Source organism: Anomaloglossus baeobatrachus, chromosome 2 (assembly GCF_048569485.1).
Source record: "Anomaloglossus baeobatrachus isolate aAnoBae1 chromosome 2, aAnoBae1.hap1, whole genome shotgun sequence".
Lineage (NCBI taxonomy): Eukaryota > Metazoa > Chordata > Amphibia > Anura > Aromobatidae > Anomaloglossus > Anomaloglossus baeobatrachus.
This window is the reverse complement of record NC_134354.1, coordinates 472379418-472404826: the sequence shown is the minus strand read 5'-3', so window position 1 is coordinate 472404826 and position 25409 is coordinate 472379418. Positions and strand designations below refer to the sequence as shown.

The window sequence follows — 25409 nt, the reverse complement described above, 5'->3', positions numbered from 1 at the left end:
GTGCCTAGCACAGCTCCGTCAACTGTATAGTGGCTGCGGTTACGCATTGCACGTTCGCTCCCTATTTATTCGAATGAAGGGAGGATATGCAGTATTCAGCCGCTGCCTTTATACAGTTGATGGAGTTGTGCTGGGCAGCTCTGACTGCAACTGAGTAGTTCCGGCCATTGGCAACACCAAGAATAGCTGATAAGGGGGTGTCACACTCCCACTGATCAGAAACTGATGACCTATCCTGAGGATAGGAAGTCCTGGACACCCCCTTTAAGTACTGTACCCTCCAAACACAACGTACTAGTAAACCATCTGATGTGCATGGAGTCTCCCAACTATTAGAAATGGAAAATTCACAAAGATATATGGATCTAAGGCCTAAGCCACATGGCATGAAAATCGTATCGAGTGGAATGCGATAAAACATTGCATTCCACTCGGACCAATATTAACCTATGTCCCAGCACCCATGAGCGACTATTTTCTCGGTCCCAATCAGACCGAGCAAACAATAGCAGCATGCTGCGATTGTAATCCGAGACTCTTTCTCTCGCACCCATTCAAGTCTATGGGGCGAGAGAAAGATCGCACTGCACTTGCATACACCGGTGTATCGCGAGTGCAGTGCGAGAATGGCAATACCCGGCTATGGAGGAGAGAAGGAGATAAATCTCTCCCTGTCCTCCTCCGTGGCGGCTCGCCCCTCCTCAGCATTGGCCCGCCCCTCCTTAGTTCCCGCCCATCCCCCGCAGCTGAGGTCCGATCGCATGATCGGACCTCAGTCGCAGTGACACTCGCATAACACTCGGCCCCTGCTGTGCTGCCAGCGTGAGCCGAGTGTCATGCAAGGATCAAATTAGTCCCCGTGTGGCCCCGGCATAACAATTAGAGTGCCAGATCTTTCGGCTCAGTAGGAGATAAGTCGCTGCCAGAGTTGTTTGGTAGCTGCTTACTTTTTTTCTCATAATGACATGTTCGAATTATCTTTTAGACAGGAACCATTGAATTCTAATAAATCAACTTTACATACAGTTTTCTACAGACCCAGCCCCATAGTTTGTATAATGTTGGATAAAGATTGAGACAAGGTAGATTGTATGAAGTACTGTTATGACTGAACTATGATCTGAAGTTGGGCATGCAAGAACTCACACGCACGCTTGGCCGACAGCATACCCAACTTCAGATCATGGTTCAGTCACAACACTAATTCATATATTCTACCTTGTCTCAATCTTTATCAAGGGCATCCAACAATATATACTATGGGGTGAGTCTAAAAGAAAGCTATATAGAAAGTTGATTTATTAGCATTCAATGGTTCCTGTATGAAAGATAATACAAACAAGTTCTCAGCTCTGATAGTTATTTCTATATTTCTGTTCTGTTATAGAAATAGATATACAAAAATAACAGCAGTGCAGGACTGCTTGCATGCCGGGCATCAGAGGTCAGTTAGGTTTCTATCCTGACAACCTACATTTTATAGCAACAAATAACACAGCATGCAGTGCCATTTAATATAGTAATCTTCAGTGTAAGAGGAGAAAAAGGGGTTAAACCCGCGCAATCCGCCAAATAAGATGTAGAGATGTTGATAGATTAATCACTCTTTTATTCCATAGGTCTACACGTTTCAAGGTACAGAGACCTCTTCCTCAGGACCAGAAAATCAACATGGTTGATTTTCTGGTCCTGAGTAAGAGGTCTCTGTACCTTGAAACGCGTAGACCTATGGAATAAAAGAGTGATTAATCTATCAACATCTCTACATCTTATTTGGCGGATTGCGCGGGTTTAACCCCTTTTTCTCCTCTTACACTGAAGACCCCTGCACGTGGGGCCGCGGCAGCCGCCATTATCCTATGCTATCTATGGTGGTTGTGACCCTTCACAACCATTTTGGGTGAGTGTATTAATTTACATTACTAACCTGTTATTTATCGGGTAAAACCCTATTAGCGCTTCTTTCTTCTAGCACTATTATTTAATATAGTAAAGAATAAAAAATCTGTGATAGAAACTATTAAACAAGCCTATAATGCAGATGTGAACAGGGTTTAAGTTGTTAGCTGCATGCCCTCAATTTTCCACGCGATTTTGGCAGCTACATGTGGGTGGCGTTTAAAGGCCCAGTCACACACAATGACTTACCAGCGATTCTGACAATGATACGACCTGATAAGGATCGCTGGGAGGTCGCTGGTGAGATGTCACACAGTCAGACCTTACCAACAACGCAGTAACGATGAGCGACCTATATAATGATCTCGGCAGGCGTTGGGACCCTGTTAGGAGGTCGTTGGTAGGCGTCAAACACAGCGATGCGTCCTGCCCAGCAGGCATCACCTTTGAAGAAAATGGTCCGGACCATTCAACAACGACTAGCGATCTCACAGCAGGGGCCTGTTGGTAGGTGTCACACATAACGAGATCACTGGTGAGATCGTTGCTACGTCACAGAAACTGTGACTCCGCAACGATCTAGTTAGCGATCTCGTTGTGTGTGACGGGGCCTTTACTGTGCATTAACTTTGTACTGATTCTGAATGAAAATCTGCATTTTCTATAAAGGAGAATGCTTTGTTCCATTTGATACATCCTTGATGGACAAATAAACATTCAGTTTTTGACACAGATGCAGAGAATTATTGTGATGAACTGCCAGGTAGACAGTTACTTCATGACCCTAAAAAATGGTGGCCATACACTTATGCGGGCTTTACACGAGACGATATATTGTGCGATATGTCGTCGGGGTCGCGGTTTTCGTTACGCACAGCCGGCATAGCGCACGACGTTGTCTCGTGTGACAGCTTCGAGCGACGCAGTATCGCTCACAAATCGTGAGTCGTGTACTCGGCGTTAACTTTCATAATATCGATTATTTTCATGGGTGCAGGTTGTTCATCGTTTCCGTGGCATCACACGTTGCTCCGTGTGACACCACGGGAACGATGAACACAGCGTACGTTCGTCCCACGGCACCCGCCGGCTTAATGGAAGGAAGAAGGTGGGCAGGATGTTTACATCCCGCTCATCTCCGTCCCTCCGCTTCTATTGGTCGGCTGCCATGTGACGTCGCTGTGACGCCGAACGTCCCTCCCACTTCAGGAAGTGGACGTTCGTCGCCCACAGCGAGGTCGTCCGGAAGGTAAGTGCGTGTGACGGGGGTTAAACGAGGTTGTGCGCCACAGGCAGCGATTTGCCCGTGACGCAAAAACGACGGGGACGGGTACGATCGCTCATGCTATCGCACAATAGACCGACTCGTGTAAAGCAAGATTTAGATGAATGCTTGTTTTGTCATTTCCTATAGAAACCTTTTAACAAGGTGTGAAACACAAATGAGCTGTGAAAGACTGCTGCTGCCATCAAGATTCAAGAGCACCGTCAAGTTTTCTTTATCATTTTACAGTATATGTGAATAAAATGGAAACTTGATAGCTTTATTTAATACTGATGCAACTGTAATGAGTGACAGCTGTTAAAACAAATATTAAGCAGCACTGCTGCTTGTAACCATATCAGTTTCTTTTTTTCCCTACTTTTTTCTAAATTTTCAAACATCTCACTTTAAAAAGCTATGTAGATAAGCATCAAAAACTCAAAAAAATTGGCCAACACCCTGCTGCCTCAGACCATCCTAGTACTTGCTTAGAACTCAGCAATATTATTCTATTTTCAACATAAAGTCAATTACAAATCAAAGTAGTTTAAATGGTTTGCCTGAAGCCTCACACATAGGGGGCTAAGCTGTCCAGCCACTTTGTGCGTAATAATAACTCACCACAGCATGTAAAATAAAACGTTTCTTTTTAATCCGGTTATTGCCTGTAGGGCTTAAAATAGCAGACGTCTCAGATGACGTTTTGTTTTCCACCTTTTTTTCACTGCTGGAAGCCATACTTGTTTAGTGATGGCATGCAGGTGTTTCCAAATAAGAACACTCAGCTATTGAGCAGAGTGTGGGAAACAGGGGGGCCAAACATCTGTTTATTCCTGGACGGTGTAAAATAGAATACTTATCCAGTGTCCATGGGAGATTTTTAAACAACTCATGAGCAAAAGGGTACCAATGTTTTAAACTTTTGACTTTCAGGATCCATATCCTACCATCCAATAGAGCTTTGATCATGAGACTACATTATTTTTATAGACAATCATATTGGCTAATTCATACATAAATTTGACTTTCAACTATTTAACATATAATTAGGTATGTAGATTACTGTCATGTCACTACATTGTTACTGTTTTCCTCATTAAAATCTAAAATTTAAATTTTTATTGTTTTATTAGTATTTTGTAAATCCACCTTTGGCTTTCAACACTGCCTGAATCCTTTTGGGTATGCTCTCGATCAGATTCAAACATGTCTTGACCAAATTTTGATCCCAGGTCTTTTCTACACATCGCTAATGTTGGTGCATACTGGTCAACTCACTTGGGTAAGTATAGAGCTTTGTCTTCATCTCTACCCACAAGCGTTTCATTGGGTTGATTTCTGGGTACTGTGGGAGCCAATCCAGCACCTCTACTTGATTGTCATGGAACCATTTCTTCGCCAATCTCAAAGCATGCTTCGGGATGTTGTCCTACTGGAACACTATATCATCCTTTTCATACCCATAGTACTCAAGTGTATGAAGTAATTTTTCTTGTAGAATACACACCTATAGCTCAGCATTGAGAACACCACCAATGCTGGTCAAGTATCTAATGCCTTTGGCTGTGAAATAATCCCATACAATCAGACTTCCTCTATCGAACTTGACAGTTCCTTCAATCTTTTGATCAGTTAGCCCCTTCTCTCCATGTTTCTTCCAGACCCATTTGCACCCATCACAGACTGGACTATTGACTTTTGTCTCATCACTCCAAGTCACTCATTTCCAATCTTCTACTTTCCAATTTTTGTATGTTTTCGAAAACTTGAGCCAACACTTCTTGTGACGATAATGCTGTGTTTGTCGGGCCAGAACTGATAGACCTTGTGATGAGCCAACTTGTTGACTTTAATATTTTGCTTGGACTTCCACCTCTTGGCTTTTAAATCGATGGATGGACTTCATTTCGTATTCTTCCAACTGTCATGGCACTCACATGATGCAGTTTGTCAACCTTCTTGGACAAGAGACCACTATCGATGAGCAGGATTATGCGGTTTGTCTTTTCTTGGGAAATCTTCTTCATGGCTACTTCTCGATTTGATCGTGTTACTTTTGCTTGGGAATCAACCTAATAACACAGTGAGCTATTTGGGAATTTGAGAACAAGTTGTAAATTGTAGTATACAGGAAGAAAAAGCGTTTTCCATGACCAGGAAGAAAACAATTACAATGCAGTGACATGATGACATGACAAGAATCTGCATAACTAATCATATGCTAAATATCTGCAAGTCAAATTTATGTATGATGTAACCAAGATGATTGTCTATAAATGAAGGTAGTCTTGTGTTCTAAGCGGTAGTGGATGGTGAGATATGGAGCCTGAAATTCAAAAGTTCAAAACATTGTTACTTTTTTGTTCATCAGTGTAAAGGGGTGAGGGCAGAAGAAGCAGGAAAAGAATCTAGCTGGCACATGACCACAAGTATGCAATACACACATGAGCGATTATCTAATGACTGCGTGAACTGGCAAATAAAGCAGAATCCTAAGGGCAGAGGCATCTCATCCGAGAGAATGAGGCCAATTATGTTTCATGACACTCTGATCAAACTGTGATCAGAGTTTGATCCAAGTGTCTGCATAGTGTACTCTGATTCTCTTGGATGAGAGAATCAGATCACACGATGAGGAGAAAATGGAGAACAAAATTTATTAATTTGCTCCACGGATTGAACTACACTAGATATCATCCGAGTGCAGGCTGATGATTTCCAAGCTCTCATTGACTTGCATGGCAGAGTGCAATTTGAATATCGGATTAAACTGTGCTATACAGTACAGTGTCTTTCCAAGGAAAAAAATCTTTCATGTGAGCGGCCCCATAGATCAACACTGGTCTGAGTGTGATCCAATGTTTTGTGGGATCACACTTGGCGAGAAAATACAGCAGTCTGCCATTACCCTAACAGTGTGTAATTAACACTATTAGGATTCAGCATGCTACAATGACGGCCAAAAATTAGCCATGACATTGAAAATTCCTTGTGATTGTAATTATCTTTGTTTACCAGCGTATAATAGATAATATTAATGTGTCAATACCAGTATATTAAAATATAGACATATATTGCTTTTCATCTTTATTATTCAGTGTGGTCGTTCATTATGTCCATACAAAATGTTGACTTTTGGTGATTTTTGCATAAAAGAGTTCAGATAAATCCAAGTAGGCAAATAACAACCCTAGTTAGGAAATTGAATTTGAAGAAATTACTTAAATGCCCTGATGTCATCACTAAAGAGGAGGTAGTATAAGGCCGACAACACATTGACTTGTGCCGACAACACATTGACTTGTGTAAACAGGGCATTAAAAGATGCATATCAAATTAGGTTTGCTGATCAAAATAAGGAAAACTCAACATATTAAAAATGTACATTATTATAAATAATAAAATCATATTTTCAAGGATACAAACTGGTTACATTTTCTATAATTAACATTGCATATGCATTATTTCATCAATTTCTGGCTAGTGCTAAAAAAATGTCACTGATAAAATAGTACTTTTATCAATAGTAAAATATAGTTAATATTAATATGATAAATGTGAGGGTGTAGGTGGACTGAACACCTTGTTATAAGTCAGATATCCATCCACATTCAGAGATACTTGAGAAAAATGTTATAAACCTGCTTCCAATACAAATGTCTAAATCAGAAATATGCAAAAAAGCTTACTGTTGCTTGGCTGTGTTCTTCCATTAACATTCTGGACTGCAGGGACCTCCGCAGCCCCTAAGGTTACTCTGCAGACCCTTTAACAGACACAGACACGCTTTAGTTGTTGCATAGTCTAGGGCTTATTTTTGGTGTATAGAATATAATACATATTTGGTGCTAAACATATAGGCAAATCCCATCAAAGTTAAGGTTTTCCAAATGCAGCCTTACTGAACCATAACTAATCCTCCTAAACATTCAAGCATGTTTTTTTGTCACAACTAGGAAGAAACTATGCAAAAAATACTACCATTTATTTATGTGATTATGTCATGATGAAATAATCATGCAAGTGACTTTATTCATTGGTTTAAAGAGGACCTACCAGCAGGATTTTGCGATATGCACCAAAGGCAGTGTCATGCAGGCACTAAGATGCTGAATCCATGCATACGTGTTATGGAAAATTGGGTGCTTGGTTGATTAAATATCTTTAATCAAAGTTGCAGAGAAGCACTGCACTTTGATTAACTGGTGCAACATGGCTTGCCCTTTTTTCTCTCCTTGAATATCGTGCCGTGCGCCATTGCTGTTGCTGGCGGCGCATGCGCATTCCCACAGTACTTAGGTCTTCATTAAAATGGTACCAGAGTCCACGCATGCACATACCGTGACTTCACTGCAGTGTGTTCAATAAAATGGCACCGGAGATCGCAGTACGCACATTTGCAGAATCCAGCACCATTTTAATGAAGACCTGAGTACTGTGGCAATGCGAACACGCCGCCAACAGTAAGCGATATCCACTTTAAAAAAGAGAACTCTTCTGTCTCTGACATTTGAAATTACCTTTCAAAATCAACAACTTTAAGTCCATGATGCTGTGATCAAGGTTACAAAAATGTTTGGCCATAAGTACACTGACAAGCAAAAGGGTAACAATGTTTTGAACATATGTCTTTCAGGCCCTATAGCTCACGATCCACTGTAACTTTTAACACAAGACTACCTTCATTTTACAGATAATCAGCTTCGCTATCTCATGCATAAATTTGACTTGCAGCTATTTAGCATATGATTAGTTATGCAGATTCTTGTTATGTCACTGTATTGTTATTGTTTTGTTCCTAGAATCTAAATTTTTATTAGTATTTTGTATATCCACCTTTGATTTTTAATACTATCTGAATGCTTCTGGGCATGCTCTTGATCAGATTCAAGCATGTCTTGACCGAAATCTGATCCCAGGTCTCTTCTATAAGTTAGCAATGTTGGTGTGTACTGGTCAACTCACTTGAGTATGTATACAGCTTTTTCTTCAAGTATACTCACAAGTGGGTCTAGGTCTGAGGACTGTGGGTGGCAATCCAGCAGCTCTACTTCATTGTCATTGAACCATTTCTTCACAAATCTCATTGTATGCTTCTAGTTGTTGTGCTGCTAGAACACTATGATGTCCTTTTCATAGCCATAGTACTCAAGTGTATGAGGTAACTCTTCTTGTAGGATACTCACATATAGCTCAGCATTGAGATTACCATCAATGCTGGTCAAGTATCTAATGCCTTTGAAACAACCTCATATCAGGCTTCCTCCACTGAACTTCACAGTTTTTTAAATTTCTTGATCCATTAGCCTCTTTTTTCCTTGTTTATTCCAGACCCATTTGCACCAATCAGACTCTAGTCTATTGAGCTTCATCTAATAGCTCCAAATTACCTATTTCCAATATTCTATTGTCCACTTTTTGTACCATTTTTGCAAACTGGAGACGATGCTTCTTATGACAATTTTGAAGTAGAGGTTTAATCACCTTTTTACAGGCCACCATTTCAGACTCGTGTAACATGCATCACATGGTGCATGCATGGACGTCTGTCATCTCAGAATTACAAAACATATGAGCCACCTCCACTACCTTATTTGTCGCGCCAGAACTGGTAGACCTTGTGATGAGCCGATCTGTTGACTATGAGATTTTGCTTGGGTGACCTCTTGGCTTTTGAATGTATGGATGGACTTCATTTTGTATTCTTCCAACTGTCATGGAAATCACATGATGCAGTTTGGCAAATTTTTTGGCCGAGAAACCGCCATCAATGAGCTGAATGATGCTGTTTCTCTGGGAAATCTTCTTCATGGCTGCTCCTCGATTTAAACCAATGACCTTTTGCTTGGGAATCAACCTAGTAACACACTGAGCTATTAAGAAATGTGATAAAAGGTTGTAATTTGTAGTATACAGGAAGAAAAAGATTCACTACCCCAGGAGCAAAACAGTAACAATGCAGTAACATGACTAGAATCAGCATAACTAATCTTATGCTAAATAGTTGCATGGCAAATTTCTGAATGAGATAGACAAGATGATTGTCTATAAAATGAAAGTAAGCTCACATTCAAAGCTGTAGTAGATTGTGAGATTTGGAACCTGATTGTCACCTCTTTGCTTGTCAGTATAGATCCATTCTTTTTTCTTTGTGTGGCGATGAGAATTCATCCTTGTTCTAAGCTTTTGTCCTGTCTCCCCTACATACAGACCCTCAGTTGGACATTTGGTGCATATAATTAAGTACTAAGTACATTACACTAATTGCAGTACAGCAACCTTGAATCTTGTAATCCTTGAGAACCTTTATTTTGTTTGTTGTCATTATGACTGGACAGGTTTGAATTTTTTTTCTGGTTGTAGGGAAACGTTCCTGTAGTCATATTATTCTGTGCCCGGGTGCTGTGATTTCAGTGTGTAGCAGAGCTGGGATCATCATGGGACTGTGTGTGGATTATGTTGGAACTGGGTGTTTGGGGTTAATAAATTGGAGAAAGAGGGGGTTTTTGTATTTTATTTCAAATAAAGGATTTCTTTGGTGTTTCTGTCTATTTCTGTTCACTTACAGTATCAGTAATGGGGTTGGCCTCATAGTCACCTCCCATTACAAATCTAGGGCTTAGTGGCACCTGTGAGCTGTTATTAACCCCTTATATAACCCTGATTGCCAGCGCACCAGTGCCGGAAATGTCGCATCTAATGGATGCAACCATTCTGGGCAGCTGCAGGCTGCTATTTTTAGGCTGGGGAGGGACAATACCATGGGCCTCCCCAACCTGAGAATACCAGGCCCCGGCTGTTGGCTTTATCATGGCTGGGTATCAAAATTGGGGGAACCACATGCCATATTTTTAAAATATTTATTTACATAATTTAAAAAGCTGCATGGGGTCCCTCATATTTTAACACACAGCCTGCAGCCGTATGATTTATCTGCAGTGAGTATCACAATATGGGGGGACCCTACGCCAATTTATTTATTTATTTTTACACCACTATATAGACAGCATGTGTGATGCCAACCAATCACATACGCTGTTACACAGGGTGGGGACGCAGTGTGACTGCAACCAATCACAGCTTCCGGGACTGATGGTGAGCAGAGGAAGCAGTAAATATATATAATGGATAATTAGCAGATCCGGGAAGTAGTGTTACAGCCGTGCAGGAAACCTGGTAATAATAATAATAATAATAATAATAATCTTTATTTCTATAGCGCCAACATATTCCGTAGCGCTTTACAATTCAGGAGGATCATATACAAACAAGTAACAGTTATAGAAATACAATATTTAGAGGGGAAAAAAAATACAACCCTGCTCGTGAGAGCTTACAATCTACAATCTGGTAAGTATTATGGTCTTGCTCTAATTCCCCTAGCCCTTTCTAACACCATTTTACAGCACAATGTTTGCGTCCCCATAGACTTATATGGGGTTCAGCGTCCAGCAGATGTTCAGGTTCAAGTCTAGTCTCGGACTGGATTTTTTTAAATCCGTCTGGACTCGCTGAACCCGAATATCTGCGGGTTTGCCCATGGGTCTTCCTGGATTTCCAGATTTGTGGATTTTGAGAAGCATATATAATGTCCCTAGTTTTGAACTCTCTTGCATCATGAAACGGTAATTGTTGGTATTAAAAAGTCATTTCAAATCTCAAAGAGATATACGAGTCTGGAAGTACAAAGTTTTGATGACCTTTGACACACTCAAAGCATGATTGAATGTGTCACATGGATTTATGTCTTTTTACATCAATTAAGGAATGTGGTCCTCAGCGCATTTGGGGGCATCACAACTCTGAACCATACCTCAATCAGGGGACAATACAACTTTCACACTGCTTATCTATGAACTGCTCCAATATTTACTGACACAACTGTTTGTCCCCTTCCCGTACTAATTATTTGCTGCACTATTATATGTCTTGTTGTGTATAAATATGTGACTCTTCAGATTTTGTGTTATACCACTCCTGATGAAGAGGTCTGAGTAGTCTTGAAAGCTTTCAACTTATTACTATCTTTTCATTAGCCATTATAAGCTATCAACCACTGAAGACTCTCAAATTGTAATATTTTTCTATGTACTGGCTAACACGGTACAAAGATATATTTCCTGTTTAATTTGATGGACATTTGCTTTTTTCAAGACTAGGTTACCTATACTGCATCTTTACTGTCCTGTCAGTTTGTATTGTAATAAAAGGCAAAGACTTCTGTAATTACTGCAAAATACACTATTGTGACTTCTTTAGAAGCAAAATCATAGATGATATGTAAGGCTTGGCACATGTGGATACCACATTGCATTCAGTGCTTTCTACTAGAAGCGACTAAAAGTGGCCAATGCCATACACCTTATATAGCTGTTGACTGTTTGGTGGCTGACAGCAATCCCAATCACCTCTAGTCATCGGCATGCATGCTTGGCTTCAAATTATATGGAAAATTTTCTCAACAGGGAGAGGAGAAAAGCTGCGGCCAATTACCTATGGAGGCATTTAATGTCCTAGGAGAACAAGAAAAAGCATGTTGAAATCCAACACCCTAATCGTTTTTTTTCCTGACACCTGCTTTGGAGATGAATCAGGACACTTCCATACACAGTAGATAAGCCAGTCCTAACAAAATGTAAAGGTCCACCTTATGCTCTGGAAGAATGACAGTTCGGACAAGTGGTGTGGTCGTGCTACTTGTCTGGACTGCGCGTTCTCCCATGCTTCAAGAAGAGGCAAAGTTGCATTAAAGCAGCGCAGAGGGACTGAAGTTAAATTAATCTACAGTAGTGATCCAGCCAGCTTCAAAGTTCTGTATAGCCAGTGCTTACTCCTTGTCTAGGAAATTAGCCACTTCTAATAGACTGCAGAGGTGGCAGGTAACCTAGGCAATTAGCAGAAATTATAATTAAAAATACTCTTGATATTGGAAACAGAGAAAATTTATAGTAAAAGTTGCATTGTTACTTGTATTTACAAACATTTTGCAATTTTACCCATTTAAACAGTTGAGACAATCTATTGAAGCAAAACACACCCAAAGCAAAAACGGAGAAATGTGTTGATCTGTGAAAGGTATTATTAGGCAGCAATATGGAATACAATACTTCTGAAAACAGATACATAACAGAGACAAGTATAGACATAAAGTACTTCAAAATGCAAACCCTGGTACACTAGTAGTTAATGATGCTCTAGCTCGCTGCTCTCAATGTATTAGCAGTTACCTAATTGCATCTAATTCCCACCAGACAGACAAAAATCGATATTGTTTATAACATAGAAATGGTTTGCCCTGATCAAAGCAACAGACCTTGCATCCATACTGCCCGGGATTCGGAATGAATTTCTTAGTTGGTACCCACAACCTAGGCTGTAAGCAATCAACTAATAGGAGCCAGTCACTGTTGTCAGGATGCTGATGTGGCTACAGAGAGCCTCAGGGAACCATTCAAAGACAGACTTGGAAACCCCAGTACAAAGCTTCTCAACAAAAAGAGGCCCTGAATACGTACAGTAAATAGCAAGTTATTTTAGGAACATGCAAGTAAACATTTAAAGAACAAATTATTTGAACAGTCCATTGAGTTGCTGTAAAAACACCTTAGAGACAAGATAATCTAGACCAGTGGTTCCCAAACTCCTTTCCTCATGGCCCCCAACAGGTCATGTTTTCAGGATTTCCTTAGTATTGCACAGGAGATTCCTTGATAATGATTACATCACCTGTTCAATGTTAATGAAACCCTGAAAACATGACCTGTTGGAGGCCATGAGGACTGGAGTTTGGGAAACAATGATCTAGACCAGAGGTCTCAAACACGCGGCCCGCGGGCCGCATGTGGCCCCTCAGGCCGCTTTGTTCGGCCCCTAAGCCCGTGTCCCTGTTAACTATCACGGCCGGTGCAGGGGCTGCAGCCACTGTCTGCACTTTTAGATGAATGTTTTGCCGGCGCTGTGTTCTCAGAGTCAAGCGCTCTGCGGCAAAACATTCATCTGACATAAATCACTGACAGGAGCTGCGGCCCCTACATTGGCCGCAACAGTCATCGGGGCTGCAGACAGCACAAAGCAGGGATGAGACAGCCGAGGGAACGCGGGACAGGTGAGAAGAATGGTGTAGGGTTTTTTTTTGTGTGTGTGTGTGTATGTGAAGGACGGCACATTAACCCCTTAGCGACCTATGACATACTGGTACGTCATGGCTCCCTGGTACTTAATGACCCATGACGTACCCAGTACGTAATGGCGAAATCGCGGCCCCGGAGCTCCGGTGGCTGCGATCGCTTTGCATTGCAAATACCTTAGATTCGGGGAGGAGGGGCCTCTGCCTGACCTCAGGAGGGGTGGTGTCTCCTTCCCGGACCTACGGAGGCTGTGATTGGCTGACGAATGCCGCTCAGCCAATCACAGCCACTGTAATGTTTCAGCCATTGAAAATGGCTGAAACATTGAAATCCAGCCATGATCAGTGCAGCTGTAGCACCGATCATTGGCTGGAGCTGGGTGACCTCTGTTTCACCCTCCCCCAGCACTGATTGGTGAGATTGGCCTTGTGACCGATCTCTCCAATCACCGTGAATCTGGGGCCGGAGACCACTCCCCTCAGCTTCATTCCAGCGTCTGTGGAAGGTGAGGGGAGCGATCGGTAAGTTAAAGCCACTGCCTCCTTTCACCCGCCGCCACATTACTATAGGATGGGGACAAGGTGGGCACATGCCTATAGGATGGGGACAAGGTCAGCACATTACTAAAGGAAGGGGACAAGGCTAGGGACATTACTAAAGGATGGGGACATTACTATAGGATGGGGACAAGGTGGGCACATTACTATAGAATAGGGACAAGGTGGGCACATTACTAAAGGATGGGGACAAGGTGGGCATATTACTATAGAATAGGGACAAGGTGGGCACATTACTATAGGATAGGGACAAGGTGGGCACATTACTATAGGATGGGGACAAGGTGGGCATATTACTATAGAATAGGGACAAGGTGGGCACATTACTATAGGATGGGGACAAGGTGGGCATATTACTATAGAATAGGGACAAGGTGGACACATTACTATAGGATAGGGACAAGGTGGGCACATTACAATAGAATAGGGACAAGGTGGGCACATTACTATAGAATATGTACAAGATGGGCACATTACTAAAGGATGGGGACAAGGCTGGGGACATAACTAAAAAATGGGCACATTACTGTAGAATAGGGACAAGTTGGGCACATTACTAAAGGATGGGGACATTACTATAGGATGGGGACAAGGTGGGCATATTACTATAGAATAGGGTCAAGGTGGGCACATTACTATAGGATAGGGACAAGGTGGACACATTACTATAGGATGGGGACAAGGTGGGCACATGACTATAGGATGGGGACATTACAAGGATGGGCACAATACTATTGGATGGGGACATTACTATAGAATGGGGACAAGGCTGGGGTCATTACTATAGGATGGGGACAAGGTGGGCACAGTACTACAGGATAGGGACATTACTACAAGGGGACAAGGATGGGAAACATTACTATAGGATAGGGATAAGGCTGGGGACATTACTATAGGATAGGGACAAGGTTGGCACATTACTATAGGATGGGGACATTACTACAGGATAGGGAGATTGCTACAAGAGAACAAGGATGGGGAACATTACTATAAGATGGGACAAGGCTGGGGACATTACTATAGGATGGGCACATTACGATAATATGGGGGCAAGGCTGGGGACATTACTATAGGATGGGCCCATTACGATAATATGGGGGCAAGGCTGGGGACATTACTATAGGATGGGCCCATTACGATAAGATGGGGGCAAGCCTGGGGACATTACTATAGGATGGGGACAAGGATGAGCACATTACTGTAGGATGGGGACCAGGATGGGGCACAATACAAGGGGACAAGGATGGTTACATTACAACAAGACGGGGAGCATAACTAAAAGATGTTGGCCAAAATTTCTATATAGTGATAATTGCAACACTATAAGTTACGAGAAAGGGATAAAATGAAAAAAAATAAAATAAATAAGTAAGGCATGACTTTTTTTTTTACCATCAATTTTTTTTTGTATATATATATATATATATATATATATATATATATATACAAAGAATGTGCACATTTGTTAAAATTAGCAAGTGAAAAATGTTCAAAATCAGTGATCCAACGGTGTGTAAAAAAATATATATGGTACCAATAAAAATGTCACTTTGTCCTGCAAAGAATGCGGCCCCCCAAATTATTTTTTTCCTCTGTGCGGCCCATACACCCAGCTGAGTTTGAGACCCCGATCTAGACTATAGAAAAGCACCACTACAGGGTTTTTTTATTTGCTTTAATCCTAAGTACTCTGAGCCCTGTCCTATACTCGCCTTCCGCCTCCTTCATGCTTTTCCAGTGGTGCTCCAGTCAGTCTGTGGTGAAACTTGACTAGCCGGAATCTCCAATATTTGCTGGACCGCCGGAGTTCACTCTTCAATGCATATTTATGGAAGCCTCGTTCTGGCTCTCATAGATTTGTATTGAGCACCTGTGAATTTAGGCCAGTCAGAAGGTACAGGCACAAGATAGCGCCGCGGAACCGGACTGGTGTCGATAAAGTATGAAAGTGCTGGAAGATGAATATAACATGGGATGCTTACATTTAAAGGGCCAGTACAGCAGTACAAAAACCAAACAAACAAAAAATCCCCTGTAGTGGTGCTTTAAGTCATTAATCCTCGGTGTACCAACACATCACTGGGGCTCCCTGCAGATAATAGGCTTACAATTTTACAGGTAATTTACCCTATATATGTTTATTCCACAGTGTAGAGATGAATAGGTCGCACTCCAAAAGTCAAAAAGGGACACGCACCCAGGTCTCTACCAGCATGGAAGCACAGCTTTATTAGCCATACAGGGATCAGCAGTGCCCGGTATCCTCCACTCAGCTATATATGTTTATAGCTAATCTTGCAATACTCACTGGTACATTCTAATCAGCCATTGTGGCGATTTTTATGTAGATGATGCGTGTAGCAAAGTGGGTATATACAAACAGGCTGTATTCTAGGTTCTAGCCATCATATGCCCTCATCCATCTACAGCATTGCCCTTTTTTTACAGGTGGTTTAGGCCTCATTGGGTTTAGATACAGACAGCCAGTGCACTGTACACATTACTTATACCACAGGCAATTTGCCAGATCTACTGAGGTATATATATACAGTCAGGGCCAGAAATATTTGGACAGTGACACAAGTTTTGTTATTTTAGCTGTTTACAAAAACATGTTCAGAAATACAATTATATATATAATATGGGCTGAAAGTGCACACTCCCAGCTGCAATATGAGAGTTTTCACATCCAAATCGGAGAAAGGGTTTAGGAATCACAGCTCTGTAATGCATAGCCTCCTCTTTTTAAAGGGACCAAAAGTAATTGGACAAGGGACTCTAAGGGCTGCAATTAACTCTGAAGGCATCTCCCTCGTTAACCTGTAATCAATGAAGTAGTTAAAAGGTCTGGGGTTGATTACAGGTGTGTGGTTTTGCATTTGGAAGCTGTTGCTGTGACCAGACAACATGCGGTCTAAGGAACTCTCAATTGAGGTGAAGCAGAACATCCTGAGGCTGAAAAAAAAGAAAAAATCCATCAGAGAGATAGCAGACATGCTTGGAGTAGCAAAATCAACAGTCGGGTACATTCTGAGAAAAAAGGAATTGACTGGTGAGCTTGGGAACTCAAAAAGGCCTGGGCGTCCACGGATGACAACAGTGGTGGATGATCGTCGCATATTTTTTTTGGTGAAGAAGAACCCGTTCACAACATCAACTGAAGTCCAGAACACTCTCAGTGAAGTAGGTGTATCTGTCTCTAAGTCAACAGTAAAGAGAAGACTCCATGAAAGTAAATACAAAGGGTTCACATCTAGATGCAAACCATTCATCAATTCCAAAAATAGACAGGCCAGAGTTAAATTTGCTGAAAAACACCTCATGAAGCCAGCTCAGTTCTGGAAAAGTATTCTATGGACAGATGAGACAAAGATCAACCTGTACCAGAATGATGGGAAGAAAAAAGTTTGGAGAAGAAAGGGAACGGCACATGATCCAAGGCACAACACATCCTCTGTAAAACATGGTGGAGGCAACGTGATGGCATGGGCATGCATGGCTTTCAATGGCACTGGGTCACTTGTGTTTATTGATGACATAACAGCAGACAAGAGTAGCCGGATGAATTCTGAAGTGTACAGGGATATACTTTCAGCCCAGATTCAGCCAAATGCCGCAAAGTTGATCGGACGGCGCTTCATAGTACAGATGGACAATGACCCCAAGCATACAGCCAAAGCTACCCAGGAGTTCATGAGTGCAAAAAAGTGGAACATTTTGCAATGGCCAAGTCAATCACCAGATCTTAACCCAATTGAGCATGCATTTCACTTGCTCAAATCCAGACTTAAGACGGAAAGACCCACAAACAAGCAAGACCTGAAGGCTGCGGCTGTAAAGGCCTGGCAAAGCATTAAGAAGGAGGAAACCCAGCGTTTGGTGATGTCCATGGGTTCCAGACTTAAGGCAGTGATTGCCTCCAAAGGATTCGCAACAAAATATTGAAAATAAAAATATTTTGTTTGGGTTTGGTTTATTTGTCCAATTACTTTTGACCTCCTAAAATGTGGAGTGTTTGTAAAGAAATGTGTACAATTCCTACAATTTCTATCAGATATTTTTGTTCAAACCTTCAAATTAAACGTTACAATCTGCACTTGAATTCTGTTGTAGAGGTTTCATTTCAAATCCAATGTGGTGGCATGCAGAGCCCAACTCGCGAAAATCGTGTCACTGTCCAAATATTTCTGGACCTAACTGTATTTGTTAAAACTATTCAGGTGTAAATATAAGGTGTAACTAACATCAACTGTGGCTGTTTTTTCAAGGTATTTATCAGCTGTGTCATTCGTACTAAAGTCTAAGCCCCTACTTTTTCATATGCCTTTTTGTGTCCTCATTTACTAGAGAATTTAGTTTCCTGTTTTTATGATTTTTTTTTAACAAAGTAGTTAATAAAGAATGTTTTTATTACAATGTCTGTCTTTTTGTCTTTTTCATTTATGGTCATATTTTAGAACTTAGATTAGGTTTATATGTGCATCTCTATGGGAGCTTCGTTTTGGCTCTCATAGACTTGCATTGAGCACCTGTGTAGTAGCTTCTGACTTCCGGCCAGTCAGAAGGTAAGGGCACAAGATAGCGCTGTGGGACCGGAGCAGCATCAGTAAAGTATGAAAGCGCTGGAAGGTATTAGACATGGGGTGGGAGGTTTACATTTAAAGTGCCAGTACAGCAGTAAAAAAAAACAAAAACAGAACAAACAAAAACACTATAGTGGTGCTTTACATCATCAATCCTCAGACACAGCACTTAAGGAGCTCTAATGAGCCAGAGAGTACACATCCTCTCCAATGACTCTTTTCTCCTGACAACAGATCGCAGCATGAACACAAAATTCTCTTGGACTTTGGGGACTGCTTTCTCCTAGGCAGATAATCACTTTCACTACAGCAATGTGGTTACCCAGATCATGCTTGTACAACCGAAAATGATCAAACCATCATACTGTACTGACAAGCAACGGGAAAAGGAGGCGTACCAACTTTAGGCTAGGTTCACATTTCCGTTGTTTTAAATCCGTCAGGTCCGTCAGCAACGAATCTGTTGTTTTTTAGATGTGAACTGACGCAACGGATGTGTTTTTCACATGATTCCTTTCACAGTAATCCTGTGAAAAAACTGATCCGTAGCGTCCGTAACATCCGCTATGCGTCCGTTTTTTGACGGATCAGTCATGATCCGTTTGTGTTTGGGACAGCCCAGTGGGTGTGCCAAACATGCTGGGCATGCTCAGTAGATTCCAGCGCTGGATTCCGTTGTAAGACGGATTACGACGGAATCCAGCACCATAGACATCCATTACAAGCTTGACGGATGGCGACGGATTCCTGCGCGGCGCGTTAATTTTGATGGCCATAAAAACGTTACATTCTGCGTAGCTCCCGCCCGGCGGTCAGTCCAAAAATGACTGACCGCGACGCAGCAGATGCAACGCAAGGTCATCAGTCGCAATCCGCCACTAATACAAGTCTATGGGACACAACGGAATCCGCTAAACGGATTGCGTTGTTTGCCAGAGCCGCGGATTGTGACTGATACATTTTAACGGAAATGTGAACCTAGCCTAAGACGCAATCAATCTCTATATCCATAAGGTTGAAGTAGCTGCCTGCCTGAAAGAGACTGGATTCCACAGTCAATGACAGTAAGACTGGACAAATGTATTATTCTGAAGATATACAGTTAGGTCCAGAAATATTTGGACAGTGACACAATTTTCGCGAGTTGGGCTCTGCATGCCACCACATTGGATTTGAAATGAAACCTCTACAACAGAATTCAAGTGCAGATTGTAACGTTTAATTTGAAGGTTTGAACAAAAATATCTGATAGAAATTGTAGGAATTGTACACATTTCTTTACAAACACTCCACATTTTAGGAGGTCAAAAGTAATTGGACAAATAAACCAAACCCAAACAAAATATTTTTATTTTCACTATTTTGTTGCGAATCCTTTGGAGGCAATCACTGCCTTAAGTCTGGAGCCCATGGACATCACCAAACGCTGGGTTTCCTCCTTAATGCTTTGCCAGGCCTTTACAGCCGCAGCCTTCAGGTCTTGCTTGTTTGTGGGTCTTTCCGTCTTAAGTCTGGATTTGAGCAAGTGAAATGCATGCTCAACTGTGTTAAGATCTGGTGATTGACTTGGCCATTGCAGAATGTTCCACTTTTTTGCACTCATGAACTCCTGGATAGCTTTGGCTGTATGCATGGGGTCATTGTCCATCTGTACTATGAAGCGCCGTCCGATCAACTTTGCGGCATTTGGCTGAATCTGGGCTGAAAGTATATCCCGGTACACTTCAGAATTTATCCGGCTACTCTTGTCTGCTGTTATGTCATCAATAAACACAAGTGACCCAGTGCCATTGAAAGCCATGCATGCCCATGCCATCATGTTGCCTCCACCATGTTTTACAGAGGATGTGGTGTGCCTTGGATCATGTGCCGTTCCCTTTCTTCTCCAAACTTTTTTCTTCCCATCATTCTGGAACAGGTTGATCTTTGTCTCATCTGTCCATAGAATACTTTTCCAGAACTGAGCTGGCTTCATGAGGTGTTTTTCAGCAAATTTAACTCTGGCCTGTCTATTTTTGGAATTGATGAATGGTTTGCATCTAGATGTGAACCCTTTGTATTTACTTTCATGGAGTCTTCTCTTTACTGTTGACTTAGAGACAGATACACCTACTTCACTGAGAGTGTTCTGGACTTCAGTTGATGTTGTGAACGGGTTCTTCTTCACCAAAGAAAGTATGCGGCGATCATCCACCACTGTTGTCATCCGTGGACGCCCAGGCCTTTTTGAGTTCCCAAGCTCACCAGTCAATTCCTTTTTTCTCAGAATGTACCCGACTGTTGATTTTGCTACTCCAAGCATGTCTGCTATCTCTCTGATGGAGTTTTTCTTTTTTTTCAGCCTCAGGATGTTCTGCTTCACCTCAATTGAGAGTTCCTTAGACCGCATGTTGTCTGGTCACAGCAACAGCTTCCAAATGCAAAACCACACACCTGTAATCAACCCCAGACCTTTTAACTACTTCATTGATTACAGGTTAACGAGGGAGACGCCTTCAGAGTTAATTGCAGCCCTTAGAGTCCCTTGTCCAATTACTTTTGGTCCCTTGAAAAAGAGGAGGCTATGCATTACAGAGCTATGATTCCTAAACCCTTTCTCCGATTTGGATGTGAAAACTCTCATATTGCAGCTGGGAGTGTGCACTTTCAGCCCATATTATATATATAATTGTATTTCTGAACATGTTTTTGTAAACAGCTAAAATAACAAAACTTGTGTCACTGTCCAAATATTTCTGGACCTAACTGTATAATATCAAATCCTTTAACACCTTTGAAATTTGAGGATAAAACCCAAAGATAACATTGGAAATGGTCAATGCTTTAATATGTTTATGCTTAATTCCATAAAAAATGTATGGAGCTTCTGAGCCTGCGCTGTACAATGTCTAGTTAAGTTTACATTTATTATTAGGTCAGTACTTTTGCAATGAAGAGCCCATATTTACATTGTGTGATGTTATCCTAAGTAGACGTTGCATCAAAACAAAAACATTAGTACAATGTAGTATGCTAGCGCTAAAAGCACAGGCATCAATAATGGAGGAACCAGTGAGAAAAAATTGAGGGAAGGAAACTGTACGAGTGACAGGATATCACACACCATACACGGTGCCTGCTGTTCTAAAACTGACATTCCTAAGTAGTAGTAAATTATTCACAAAGATATAATACAAACATAACCTAAACTTACATGAACAAAGCAGAGTACACAATACATACAAATAAATATAGCTATGCACTAAGTAATCATATACATGATTCTTATTCAATATGCAGTCTAAGGGAATACAAAATCAGAAAATGACATATTGATCAAATCAGGTTTTTGTGTTAAATGTGTACATATATATACAGTTAGGTCCAGAAATATTTGGACAGTGACACAAGTTTTGTTATTTTAGCTGTTTACAAAAACATGTTCAGAAATACAATTATATATATAATATGGGCTGAAAGTGCACACTCCCAGCTGCAATATGAGAGTTTTCACATCCAAATCGGAGAAAGGGTTTAGGAATCATAGCTCTGTAATGCATAGCCTCCTCTTTTTAAAGGGACCAAAAGTAATTGGACAAGGGACTCTAAGGACTGCAATTAACTCTGAAGGCGTCTCCCTCGTTAACCTGTAATCAATGAAGTAGTTAAAAGGTCTGGGGTTTACTACAGGTGTGTGGTTTTGCATTTGGAAGCTGTTGCTGTGACCAGACAACATGCGGTCTAAGGAACTCTCAATTGAGGTGAAGCAGAACATCCTGAGGCTGAAAAAATCCATCAGAGAGATAGCAGACATGCTTGGAGTAGCAAAATCAACAGTCGGGTACATTCTGAGAAAAAAGGAATTGACTGGTGAGCTTGGGAACTCAAAAAGGCCTGGGCGTCCACGGATGACAACAGTGGTGGATGATCGCCGCATACTTTCTTTGGTGAAGAAGAACCCGTTCACAACATCAACTGAAGTCAAGAACACTCTCAGTGAAGTAGGTGTATCTGTCTCTAAGTCAACAGTAAAGAGAAGACTCCATGAAAGTAAATACAAAGGGTTCACATCTAGATGCAAACCATTCATCAATTCCAAAAATAGACAGGCCAGAGTTAAATTTGCTGAAAAACACCTCATGAAGCCAGCTCAGTTCTGGAAAAGTATTCTATGGACAGATGAGACAAAGATCAACCTGTACCAGAATGATGGGAAGAAAAAAGTTTGGAGAAGAAAGGGAACGGCACATGATCCAAGGCACACCACATCCTCTGTAAAACATGGTGGAGGTGAAACGTGATGGCATGGGCATGCATGGCTTTCAATGGCACTGGGTCACTTGTGTTTATTGATGACATAACAGCAGACAAGAGTAGCCGGATGAATTCTGAAGTGTACCGGGATATACTTTCAGCCCAGATTCAGCCAAATGCCGCAAAGTTGATCGGACGGCGCTTCATAGTACAGATGGACAATGACCCCAAGCATACAGCCAAAACTACCCAGGAGCTCATGAGTGCAAAAAAGTGGAACATTCTGCAATGGCCAAGTCAATCACCAGATCTTAACCCAATTGAGCATGCATTTCACTTGCTCAAATCCAGACTTAAGACGGAAAGACCCACAAACAAGCAAGACCTGAAGGCTGCGGCTGTAAAGGCCTGGCAAAGCATTAAGAAGGAGGAAACCCAGCGTTTGGTGATGTCCATGGGCTCCAGACTTAAGGCAGTGATTGCCTCCAAAGGATTCGCAACAAAATATTGAAAATAAAAATATTTTGTTTGGGTTTGGTTTATTTGTCCAATTACTTTTGACCTCCTAAAATGTGGAGTGTTTGTAAAGAAATGTGTACAATTCCTACAATTTCTATCAGATATTTTTGTTCAAACCTTCAAATTAAACGTTACAATCTGCACTTGAATTCTGTTGTAGAGGTTTCATTTCAAATCCAATGTGGTGGCATGCAGAGCCCAACTCGCGAAAATTGTGTCACTGTCCAAATATTTCTGGACCTAACTGTATATAAAATTATTGATGTGGGCAATTATATTTTTTCATATTATAATCTGTATATAAAAGAATTAGAAATCTGGCTAATTTTCTCTCTGGTCAATGGGGTTATTTCAGAGTTAGGCTGACACTACCTGTTCTTTACAGAACAGTTGTCAGGAGCCTCAATATCATCACAGGCAGGATCACAATGACAAAGTTAAAACGCACTAACCAGCAGGATTTTCCTATATAGCCTAAAGCCAGTGCTATACTGGCACTATCATGCTGATTCTATACACACTTTTGGTTGTCAGCTAGGATGTATAGTTTTGGAAACACAAGCAAGTTTGTAAAATGAACAGTTTTTTGATTGACAGCAGCTGCAGCTGCTAATAACTGGGGTGGGGTTTGATAGTGATTCCCACCTCCCTGCCTGTTGTTCCTCCCCCTATCTATTATTTATGCTTATTCGATTATAGAGGTGTTTTACTAGTGGTTGTGGCTATAAATCATGGTGGCTAGATGGACCTTGCTGATGTCAAATTCACGTATCCAGAAGGGGCAGGGCCTCAGCCAACATAGCTGATTCCAGGAAGCACATTATTTTTCTGTTGGCTGAAGGCCCGTCCCTTCTGGTCACATGGGTATGACATCCGCAAGGTCCTTCTAGCCACCATGATTTAGAACCACAACTTTCTATAATGGAATTACCATACATAATAGGGGGAGGACGGATAGGCAGGGGGACGGGAATCACTATGAATACCCCCCAAGTTATTAGCTGATCGGCAGCTGCTACCAAACAAAAAACTGTTCATTTTAAAAGCTTTACTTGCTTGTGTTTCAAAACCTATACATCCTAGCTGACAACTAAAAGTATGTATGGAATCAGTATATTGGCGCCAGTATAGCACTGGCTTTAGATTTTATAGGAACATCCTGCTGATTGGTGCGCTTTAAATGTAGCTGATAACACAGCATATATCATTCACAATAGGAGATGTCACAGCTCCCCCTCCCTTCACAGTGACCTTTGCCCATGTTCCTTAGATGCTTCAATTACATGTGGATTTCCTGAAAAAAGGATGTATGAGTCTAGAATAGCCCAAGATTTTATTGCAAGATTTCAAGGGTTTTTTAGTAGCATTCATGATATGGAAAAAGAATGTAAAACTACATTTAATGTAAAAAACTGACTTAAGGGTGCTTTACACGCTGCGACATCGCTAACGATATATCGTCGGGGGTCACTTTAGTGATGCACATCCGGCGCCATTAGCGACATCCCAGCGTGTGACACCAAGGAGCGACGATCAACGAGCGCAAAAACGTGAAAAATTGTTGCTCGTTGACACGTTGCTCCTTTTCCAAATATCGTTGCTGCTGCAGGTACGATGTTGATCGTCATTGCTGCGGCAGCACACATCGCTATGTGTGACACCGCAGGAATGACGAACATCTCCTTACCTGCATCCACCGGCAATGAGGAAGGAAGGAGATGGGTGGCATGTTCCGGCCGCTCATCTCCGCCCCTCCTCTGCTACTGGACAGCTGGCGTGTGACGTCGCTGTGACGCCGCCTTAGAAAGGAGGCGGATCGCCGGCCAGAGCGACGTCGCAGGGAAGGTAAGTCCATGTGACGGGTGTTAGCAATGTTGTGCACCACGGGCAGCGATTTGCCTGTAATGCACAACCGATGGGGGCACGTACGCTCGCTAGCGATATCAGTACCGATATCGCAGCGTGTAAAGTATCCTTTAGGCTACACCCAAACATTTGTGTGAACTTTACCACTTGTGAGAAATGGACTATTTTATCCTCATGTGTCATCCGTATTGCCCTTTTGTTGTGTTCATTTTTTTCATCCATTTTTCTTTTACTGCAGGAATGTCTTGTTCTCAACACAAAAAAAACCATTGGAAGGTCACATCTTTTATTCAAGTTTACCTCTCTGCAACAGATTCGTGAGACGTGGATGCAAACAAATCAGGAGAGATTGTGTTTCACG

The 25409-nt window shown here is 41.6% G+C and overlaps 1 protein-coding gene across 5 annotated transcripts in view; it reads right to left on the bottom strand.

Annotated features, from left to right (window-relative positions):
• Positions 1 to 25409, bottom strand: part of GTF2IRD1 (GTF2I repeat domain containing 1) — a 178496-nt gene that overhangs the window by 130399 nt on the left and 22688 nt on the right. For 4 of the 5 annotated variants that reach the window (XM_075336355.1, XM_075336356.1, XM_075336358.1 and 1 more), the window contains exon 2: positions 6853 to 6929. The exons of the other annotated variant lie outside the window; for it this stretch is intronic. In XM_075336355.1, the coding sequence (XP_075192470.1) occupies positions 6853 to 6882 (30 nt within the window). In that variant the 5' untranslated portion in view covers positions 6883 to 6929. The remainder of the gene's footprint in view (positions 1 to 6852; positions 6930 to 25409) is intronic. 5 annotated transcript variants of the gene reach the window in all.